The 11077-nt window shown below is 39.1% G+C and overlaps 1 protein-coding gene across 1 annotated transcript; it reads left to right on the forward strand.

Annotated features, from left to right (window-relative positions):
• Positions 1 to 9913: 9913 nt before the first annotated feature.
• On the forward strand, positions 9914 to 10855 carry LOC105094486 (olfactory receptor 8G1). The gene has a single exon (XM_010986525.3). It carries the CDS (start codon positions 9920 to 9922, stop codon positions 10853 to 10855), a length of 936 nt encoding a protein of 311 aa, XP_010984827.3. The 5' UTR covers positions 9914 to 9919.
• Positions 10856 to 11077: the final 222 nt, after the last annotated feature.

Raw genomic sequence — 11077 nt, forward strand, 5'->3', positions numbered from 1 at the left:
CTTCCCCAAGATGCCCGTGGCCGAATCTCCAAAACCTGTGAACGTGTCAGGTCGCTGACACAGGGGAACTAAGACTGCAAATGAATTAGGTTGTTCATCAGCTGACTCTGACATGAGGGAATAACTGAGATGATCTGGGTGAGCCCAGTGTAGTTACAAAGATTTCTCTAAGTGGAGGAGGGAGGCAGAGGAGAACCAGAGAAATGAGAGCTGAGAAGGAACTCAGCCCTACCAACACCCTGATTTTAGCGTAGTGACACTCATTATGGACTTCTAACCTCCAGAACTGTAAAACGATAAATTGCCAATGTTTGAAGCCATTAACTACGTTTGTGGTAATGTTTTTTACAGCAGCAATAGGAAACTCATACAGCGGATATGTCTCTGAGCTTCACCGCTGATTCAAAAGCTGTCCTGACTCTCCCCTGCTCGGCTAGGGGAGGCAGACGGCTGGGGCTCTGAGGGATGGATGCTCTGATAAACTCCTCTGAACCTGTTCGCCTCCAGGGAAGACTGGGATACCAAACTAGGAGTGCACAGGAGGACAAAGGCCCTAGATGCTCACTGAGAAAGGTCCTAGAGAGACACATGAGTAAACACTCAGCTCTCACCTATCGTAGGGGAGCAACTGTATATCAGTCTTGAGCAGACATCCCTTGGCCTCACAAAACAAGTATTCTTTTAGTGCCAGAGGTCCAGGGTCTGAGAAATTATGAAGATAACTTTTAACAAAGAATTATCACACCCTCAACATGCTCTGGAAGATCTCAAGTATTATCTGTTAAAACCAGGGATATTTACTGATTGAAAATCCTCACTTACACTTACAATCACTTACAAAGGATTCATATAATTAAAAAAAGAAAAACAACAATAATAACATTTGTTAGAACTTAGCATTTAAAGACATATCTATCTTAAACCAATTAAAAAGAGAGGCTTATTCTAAATTTAGGAAAACTCATTTTTTGAGGGAAATATCTAAACTCAAAATATATACCAAAATGAGTATCAGATGGATGAAGAGTTAAATAATAAAAACAAGGGCAAACAAAACCCAATAATCTAACTGAGAAAGTCCTGCTGTACACCTTTACTCATTCACTAAAGAAGAAAAGGAGCTGCTCTGAAGAGGCAGGGGAGAGGCCAGTATATATGTGACTTGGTGAAGGGGTACGTGCCATCCAGCACACATCTCTGTAGAAGGTTACTGCTAATCACAAGGAATAGACATCTCAGCTAATGATTTTAGCACTTTGGAAGTACTGGAAGGTGCAAAAATCTGGGTTCAGAACAACTCCTCCTGAAATATATTTGACTATCTGAGTAGGGCCCATTCTGCCTGTTTTCCCAAAGCACAGAATGCCCTATCTTGTTCCTTGTCCTTGAATACCTTTCAGAGTTTACTCTAGGTCGGGGACCACAGTGGCCAATGACTTAATCCTTGTAAAACACCACAGAAAGCTGCAAATGGCATTATTTTATTATTTTTTATGGCTAAGTAGTATTCCATTGTCTATACTTCAATAAAAATATATTAAAAAAAACCAAAACACCATTGAAAGCAACATTCTTTTCCTTTACAGAAGTACAGGTTACACTCCTAACAACCGCTACCAAGCTGAGGAAGAAGTATGAGTGGAGGGAAATAAAATGACAAAAGGCTTTTTAAACTAAGATGAATACCTGATACACTGGCATCAAGCCCTAGAAAGATCCATAAGTTTATATGAAATAATAAGACCTAAGTGGAACTTGTGGCAGAATAATTGAGGCACCTCAAGAAGGGTTTAAAGTACACTCATAAACTCTGACAAGCAGTTATATTTGGAACCCATGAAAATTAACCATTTGTGGGCAACTGACCCACAGTGGTTATGACACGTATGGAACCAGCAGCCACCACTGGAATGTGCTTGTACTCAATACAGCTAAACTGAATGCCTCATTTTAGAGAATGATAATCCTTTACAAATTTTCCAAATTTATGATTGTAAACTTAGGTAAAAGAGGAGTAACAAACACACAGCGTACGTTCAAGAGTACATTTAAGATTTATAAGGGATCTGAGACATATTTACACTAACTTGCATGCCCTGGTCATAAGAATGTTTTCTTATGTTTTGATTCTTAGCAATTCCTGGAGCTGGAGAACTTAGAACACCCTTTGAACAATATGTCAGTAATAGAATTTAATCCCTTCCTCTTTTAAGTCTTGGGAAGGCTGGGGTGAGGCTTTGAGCAAAGGACTGGCTACATTGAGCTGTGTGCCTCCAGGCTGTATTTAAATAGTCTACTTTATACATCAATGGAATGCAAAAATGCAAAAAGATAGATGTCCAAGGTCAGGATGATCCCACTTGTGACCTATCTCTCCAAACTGAAAGTAGTGTAGTAGAGAATAACCTTTGTTTTGTTGGACACCATGACCTAGCCCAAGGGGATGGCTGCAAGAACAAGGAACACCTGCAGCAAGACGATTACACCAATCAAGCACACCCCCTCCCTTATTTTTTGTATAAAAGGAGCCTGTATTCTGACTAGAGCAGGATGGTTCTCCAAGACATTAGTCTACCATCCTCTTGGTCTGCCGGCTTTCCAAATAAAGTCGCTATTCCTTGCCCCATCACCTCATCTCCTGATTTACTGGCCTATCGGGCGGGGAACAGAACGAGTTTAGACTCGGCAACAGTAAGATAGTGGGTGCAGTATAAATGCGAGCCCAGAAGGGTGGAAGAATCAGGAACTCACTTTTGTCCTCTCCTTGCTTCTGGAGCTTGTGATTCAAAAGAATGAGGCACACAGGCTCTCCTAGCTCTTTAAGTCTTTAGGTCTCCTAGCTCATTCTTATCTGTTCCTGATCACTTGAACCTACGCAGAATGGCAAGTACGGTTGCCTTCTCCTTTTGGACACATATTAGCTTTATAGATTTCAGGAATCCTGGCAGTATCTTGGATTTCTGATGCAGTCTAGTAAGTCTGTAACTGTAGACTTAGAGTGCTCCAGGGTGGACACCAGCCAGGCATGTGTGTTCTGCAATCTGTGTTCTGTTGTCCTCTGGTGGATAAAGAACATCTCCAGTCTTAGCACAGATTTTAAGGTTTTCCCTGGGTTGAGGAGTCATCTGGATGTTTGTGTTTGAAGGGGCAGTGATAGAGGAAGAAACTTGTTCTACGAGTGACTGGATAATTTTGAAGAGATGACAAACTCTGCATAAGTGTTTATGTCCAAAGATGTTCATTACCTTATTATTTATAAAATAATTTGAAAAAAATTAGAAACAATTGAAATATTGAACAGTGTTCAATATTCATTGGAGATAATTATTTTAAATAATTATGATTATTATAATTGGATTATGAGCATTTCTTCTGATGATTTTTTAAACTACAGTGAATACTTGTGATTATTGTTGCAATGTGATAAAAATGTTTTCTTTAAATTATGACTGCTGAATAAAATTAAATATTTTTTTAAAATCAGTTTTATCTGCGTATTTTGTGGGGTCTCCTTACGACTGAGAACTGCAAGAATTTCTCAGAATCATGCTAGTCTGCATGCTAGTCCTCAGCAGTTTGTCAAAATAATTATTTGAGTGTTTACCCCAGCTGATGAAGTTCTGTGATTTCTCCTTCAGGTGAGCAAATCATGAGGGCTGTAACTCCCTGGATACACCTGTCTCTCTAGATTTTAGGGTGGCATTTTGCCCTGCAACCTCTATTCTCTGAATGGGTCCAAGGAAAGTCATTAATTTTCAATTTATCTGGTTTTTTTCTTGTATGGACAGGAATGACAACTCTTAGGTTCTTTACTTGTCTTTGCTCAAACTATAAGTCAGAATGCAGTTTCTCTTGTTATTTTTGTTTGTTTTATTTTTGGGAGAATTAGAAAAGAATCACTGTATTGCTTTGCCAGGCAAAGGGACCACAAGCAGGCTAGTGCCTCACAGACTGTGAGCCCCTCAGCATGCGAGTTTTGATACCTGGTATTGGCTAGTTCAACACTGAAAGTAAAGGAGGCATCATCTAGGACATAATTAAGAAGAACATTGTTGTACATTGATATAGCATCTCTATACAGTTTAGACAGAAACAGGTTAAACATGGCTAGTGATGTGGACTTAACAGAACTTGTGAAAGGAAAAACAGAAATTATATTCAGATAGGAAGCTGCTTTCAAAGACCTTCTAGAACAGTGTCTGCAGGCTTTAATTTCTAGCCCTTAATCTAATGACTGTCTATTGTCTCAACACTGAGAATATTATACACAAGGGAACTAATAAGAGTATTAACGAAGAATGAAAAAAGCAAATTTTAATTGCTCCTACACCCCAAGAGCTCATTCCTGGTGAAAGGAAATCTTGAGGGAGCCTCCAATAGCTTCCAATATATTTTTAATGCTACCTCTTGTATGTTGAAACCTTAGATGAAAGCATGTCACTTTGGCAAGCGCCTCTGGTAGAATTATGAGGAAGGGACAATAGGGAATCACGGTTCTTGATTCTTAATATCTACATGAACAACTCAGCAATCGAGACCTGCATTTGAGCCCTAAGTAAAAGAGAGCCCAGGATTTTCTATCTTGAACAGCCTCTACCATCATCATCAAGACCTACTTCTCTTAGTACTTGGTCTAAAGCATATATATAATCCAGAATAAGGTTTCCAAGTAAAGGTGAGTATCCGAGTTTTAGAAAGTTTTAGAACTTTTAAATCTCAGATTGTTAAGAGAGTCTAGCCTCCTCACAACATTACGGGAATTTCCTGAAGCCAATGGTTACTCATCTTTTGCTGTAACACATATGACGATGGAAAATTATCTTTTTCATAATTCCACCCACACTACTTCCAGACCCATCTAATGGTTAGAGATTCTTGACCTTCAAACATGTGTCTCATTGGCCGTAGCTCTGCCCTTTGAGGTAACATACAAAAAAAGGTCTAATTCCAGTTCATGTTATTTTGATCCAAATATTCAGGTTTGGTTTTTTTTTTTTGGACAGTTATATTTTGAAAATCGCCATCATAAAATACAGCCCCTAGGACTAAGCATAGTTCACCGAGTGAGTTTATCTTGTGGGACTATCATTTCCTTTATTTTGGATATTACGTTCTTTTTTTTTTTTTAATGAATTCATTGGCAGTTTTAGGTGTTTTTCTCTTGATCCAGATCTTTTGAACATGAAGAGCTGTGAGGCCAATGCTTCCCGATTTTGAATGTTTTGTAGACCTGGCTTATTTCTACTTCTCCTTCCAGGTTCAGGCTTCTTTCGAAAGCCTTCATTGATGTCTGTTCTGGTTTAGCACCATGGTCACCATGCTCCTGAAGGACCTGTTCAATCACATGTTTATCACATTGTCCAGTCCACCCACAACTCCTTTTAGTTTGTAACGTTCTGAAGAGCAGGGATTCTATTTTATTCATCTCTCTATCCTGAGGGTCCACAGCAAACTCTACGCTTACAGATAGTGAAACTCTTTGTAATATCAGCCCAGATTCACAGGCCTACAACATCTTCTTACCATCATAAAAGTGTTTGTTACTCTCTTTTGTTAACATTATCTACGAATTTCATAAAGATTTCTTCTATGGCATCACCCGAGTTATTGACAGAATGTTTTTCAAGATAAGACTGAGTATACAGACCCATGGAATAATAACTCAACATTTCTCACTTTATGAGTAATCTTTAGATGTTCCTTGAATTCATGTAACTATGATATATATTGTTCTATATTTTTACCTACCACATGTAACTTTATCATGTCCACAGATTATACAAGAAATTCAGCAAATGCTTTCTTGAAATCAAGATAACCTGGGATGATAAAAGTCTTTTACTCTATTAATTTAGTAAACCTAAAGAAACAAAAATTCTGGGTATAACTTAATGATCCTATGCTGGCTATGAATCATAACACTTCTTTTATAAAACTTTAAAAATTTTTCTTTCTTAAAATGTTTTTGGTGTTTTTCTCAGGATTCATTCATCTCTTAGGTAAATCTGACCAAGTTCAGAAAAGACCATTAATGCAGTGTTGGGAATTCTCCACATTTAAGAATCACAGGCATTCAGGCAGACAGGTGCTGTTACCTGGGCAGAATGGGAAGTAATAGAAACTAAGAGCATGCGCCAGAGTCGGACTTCAGGGGGAGCTGGTCACATGTAAAGATTAAGAGGCCAACACCTGCAGTCAAACATTACAGACTGGACAAGACATAACGGATCTTCTGTGATGGCCATCAGTACTGAGTGGGCCAGGTTTGTGAGAGGCCAGGAGTACATGAAAAAACAAGCAGTTGTCCTTTCTAAAGAGTCAGAAATATTGAAGGATACAGCAACTCAGCCTTTTAAATATGAAATAAGACAAAATTAGGTAAAATTAGTTCAAAGAAATAACTGTGATTCTGGAAAAGATAACTGGGAAACTGCCATTTTGCATTTTTGGATTTACAAAAATTGGCAGCAGGTTTGGCTTGAAAATGAGTTGAAATTTTTGCACATTAGACATATTTAAATTTCTCATAGTAATGTATGGAATTGGCCCAGAGTCAAGGATGGTTTGTCTCTGCAGGAGATGGAAAACTTACTGATTTTCCGGGCATAAGACAAAAGTCAGTATCACGCAGCAAATTACTGGGCACCTCACTTAAGTCTGCTGAGTATTTTCTGACACTGATTTCAGGTCTCCTTACTGTATTTACTTTACTTGTTTGTTTGTATTTGTTATTTTTTTCCTCCAATGAAGACACAGAAGAAATGTTTTAAATAGAGTCTATGTCTGACTTATGTCTGTAACTGATTAACAATTCATGGTTAAGAACTATATTTTTCTTGTTTATGTATTAGATAAAAAATATTATAATTGTAAAAGATAGTTACAATTTTTGAGCACTACAGCTCAACCTGGCACAATTTTGGGGGGAGAAAAAGATCTCATTTGAAGAAAAACCTAATGGGCATACTTGGCATAAATGAAAAGGCACACATCAGACATAACCTAAATGCGGAAGGCCTAGAGGACAAAGGCAAATTAGCAAGCTGGGGTGGAATGCTTTGTATGGTCAATATGGTATCACTATCATTTTATTGTTGTTGTTTGACTTGTTTTATAACAACTTCATTGAAATGTAACTCACATACCATAAAATTTACCCTTGGTACGTGAGCAAATCAGCGTTTTCCAGTACATTCACAGAGTTGTACAACCATCACCATGTCCTAATTGTAGAACTTTCATCACTTCCCTCCAGAAAAGCCCTGTACCCTTCAGCAATCACTTCCCATTCTCCCCTGCCTCCAGCTCCTGGAAGCTTTTAAGCTTCTTTCTCTATGAATTTATCTCTTCAGGACACGTCATATACATGGAATCATATAATATGTGGCTTTTCGTGTCTGTTTCCTTCACTTAGCATAACGTTTTCAGGTTCATCCACGATGTGGCATATCTCAATACTTTATTACTTTTTAATGCTGAATAATATTCCATTATATGAATATACCACCGTTTGTTTATCCATTCATATTTGATGGACATTTGGATGGTTTTCTCTTTTGACTATTATGAATAATATCGCTGCTCTAAACATTCATGTGCAAGTTTTTAGGTGGACATTTGTTTTCAGCTCTTGTGAGTATGTGCCTAGGAGTAAAACTGCTGGGTCACATGGTAAATTTATGCTTAATGCTTTGAGGGGCTGCTGAACTGGTTTCCTAAGCAGCTGTATCATTTACAGTCCCATCAGCACTGTGTAGGGGTTCTAATTTCTCCAGATCCTTGCTATCATCTGTCTTTTTGATTATAGCCATCCTCACGTATAGAGGGCATATATCTCATTGTAGTTTTGATTTATAATTCCCTAATGACTAATGATTTTTGAGCCTCTTTTCAGGTGCTTACTGGTCATTTGCATATCTTATTTGGAAAAATGTCTACTCAAATCCTCTACTCATTTCAAAATGTGGCTGTCTGTTATTACTGAGTTGCAAGGGTTTTTGTCAGATATATGGCTTTCAAATATTTTTCCCAAAGAATGAGATTATTTTACTGTGGCTCCAATCATTAGTGTGATATTAGAAAAACTCTGAAGCCGGGAGACAAAGTACTACATAAAAGATGAATTTTGGCGTGGGACTTACCAGTTTTCAGCCATGCTTCGCACACTATAAGCATAAACACCACAGGCAGACATTTCAGTGGCAGAATGGCACCATGCTGTTCACAGAATTTTATATGCAGTTGACAATTTGGGAAAGACGAAGACTTTTTGTTTTATTTCGTTCATGCTGTGCCAGTTGCATCCTGATCAAACACTGTTCATTGTGTATCCACACATGGATACGATAAGTAACTTGCTGACGATTCATCTCTGCAGGATCTTATCTAGACTCTGGTCCAACCAGAATCACTCAACGAATGTTAGTATCACGACTATAATTTTTCTCCAGCTCTTATGTTCTTTGAATCCAGCATGTGTTTTATACATGCTTTGATTTTAGGATAGTATTTCCAGAAGCTATCAATACTAGCTCAAGTCCTTTATTACTGCTTTTATTTATTATGGCTATGTCATTTTTTATCTGTATTATGAGGAAATCAAAAACCACATCTATATTGAAAAACCACAGTCTGAGGTTTAGTTTCCTCATCTATAAAGTGGGAATAATACACTCATAAGGTTTCTGGGAGGAAATGCCTCAGACTCCACTTATAAAAGGGCCTGGACAGCACATGGCATGCACTGAATAAACAGGACTAGTTTTCTGATGCACCAATAATCTCTGACGGTGTCTCCTGGATCTCTTTCTTTTGAAGACAGAACAGTCATCACAGTGCGCTGTGCCTGGAATCATCAGCTTGCTTCCAAACCCTTGCTGCAGCCATAGAAGCATACTCAGGTTCCTTCTGCTTTGGTCTCTTGTGCCTCTTGTGATTGCTTTGGTTCAAAGGTGAGTACAAAGACACCAAGACAACACACACACTCTTGTTCCGGCCGAAGCATCATGCAAGGCTGACATTCTGCCAGCTGTGGTTTCCCGGAACATAAGCCCAAGGGTCATGAACCACATCAGGTCATTCCAAGGACTTAGCACATGGTAAATATTCCATAAGTGTTTTTAGGATGAATGGATTTGGGCTTTTAGTATTTCACACTTCTGAATTCTCCTCATTAGGAAACTTGCATCCTTCCTGGATGTGGAGTTTAGGCTGAATGATAGACTTATTGTTAGCCATCCAGGTACTTTCCAGACCCACTCTTTCTGTATATTTGAAAAGGTGCCAGGAGTGGAAGTATTTCACTACAGGCGGTCAGTTGTTGATACACTGTTGTCAGTACTTAACATGAATCTTCCGCCTTGCATTAATTGCTCTGCACAGTTTCTCTCATATGACAAAAGATATAAAAGATAGAAGGGCAGATATGAGCAGTTAAAATAAGAGATGGAAGGTGAGACTGGCCTTATTTCATATCGTTGATCCTTTGCTTATTACATGCCTAACTCTGGGCAAATATATCCAACCACAGCAATGTATCAGTTACCTAACATGTAACACAGGCATGCGAGTATATGCTCTGTAGACAATTTGAGAGGAATACAAACAAATCATGGGAAGTTCTTACAACAATCAAAGTTGACAGAAAAGTTCTTTGGCTGTTCAGGGACTGGGCAGTACTGAGACCCACTCTTACAGCACAGATCAAAAAAGGCATAGTTCTTTCTGATTTTTAGTTTCATGTCCTATCTTAGATCTCAGGGTCTTTGAGCACTAACATGGATCAGGAGACAGACAGGGAACGGGAGCTACCTGGGTGAAAACCCTCGATTTTTATGTCACACTTCATTGTAATGGTAGGACCATAAATATCTACCTCAAATTTTCCTCTTCTTTTCTTACATAAAGTTCCCAGAGGGAAATGACAGAAGGAAATCATTCCACAGTGACTGAGTTCATCCTCGCTGGACTAACAGAACAGCCAGAACTCCAGCTGCCCCTCTTCTTCCTTTTCCTGGGAATCTATGTGGTCGCGGTGGTGGGGAACCTGGGCATGATCACACTGGTTGGGCTCAGTTCTCACCTGCACACCCCCATGTACTGTTTCCTCAGTAGCTTGTCCTTCATTGATGTCTGTCATTCCACCGTCATTACCCCCAAAATGCTGGGGAACTTTGTGACAAAGAAGAATACCATCTCCTACCCTGAATGCATGACCCAGCTCTATTTCTTCCTTGTTTTTGCCGTCTCGGAGTGTTTCATGCTGGCTGCGATGGCCTATGACCGCTACGTTGCCATCTGTAACCCCTTGCTTTATAACGTCATCATGTCCCATCAGGCCTGTTTCTCTCTGATTTTGGGAGTGTATATTATAGCCTTGGTGTGTGCATTCTCTCATACAGGCTGCATGCTTAGGGTTCACTTCTGCAAACTTGATGTGATCAACCATTACTTCTGTGATCTTCTTCCCCTCCTAAAGCTCTCCTGCTCTAGCACCTATGTCAATGAACTACTCATTCTATGTTTTGGAGCCCTTAACATCTTTGTCCCCATCCTGACCATCCTCAGCTCCTACATCTTCATCATTGCCAGCATCCTCCGCATCCGCTCCAAGGAAGGCAGATCCAAAGCCTTCAGCACGTGCAGCTCCCATATGTTGGCAGTTGTGATCTTTTTTGGATCTGCTGCATTCATGTACCTGCAGCCATCCTCAGTCAGTTCCATGGACCAAGGGAAAGTGTCCTCTGTGTTTTATACCATTATTGTGCCCATGCTGAATCCCCTGATCTATAGCCTTCGGAATAAAGATGTCAATGTTGCCCTAAAGAAAGTGCTAGAAAGAAGAATATTCTTGTGATCAGAAATAATATGAGGATGACTTTTTATTCTACATCATTGTCTATTATATTGTATGAATTGGTGTGTTTAATATATCCATATATTTAGTGGGATTCTATTAACATTATTTCTTACTCCTATGGCCTTGGTGCCATTTCTTTGTGGATGTTTCTCTGATAAATATCATTGAGACACAGATTAAAAGAAATTCTAAAGATGACTTGGATACATGGACCCACTA

Source organism: Camelus dromedarius, chromosome 34 (genome assembly GCF_036321535.1).
Source record: "Camelus dromedarius isolate mCamDro1 chromosome 34, mCamDro1.pat, whole genome shotgun sequence".
NCBI classification, from domain to species: Eukaryota; Metazoa; Chordata; class Mammalia; order Artiodactyla; family Camelidae; genus Camelus; species Camelus dromedarius.

Excerpts from the sequence above, each read along its gene's own strand:
- LOC105094486 (XM_010986525.3), top strand. The coding sequence starts at position 9,920 with ATGACAGAAGGAAATCATTCCACAGTGACTGAGTTCATCCTCGCTGGA.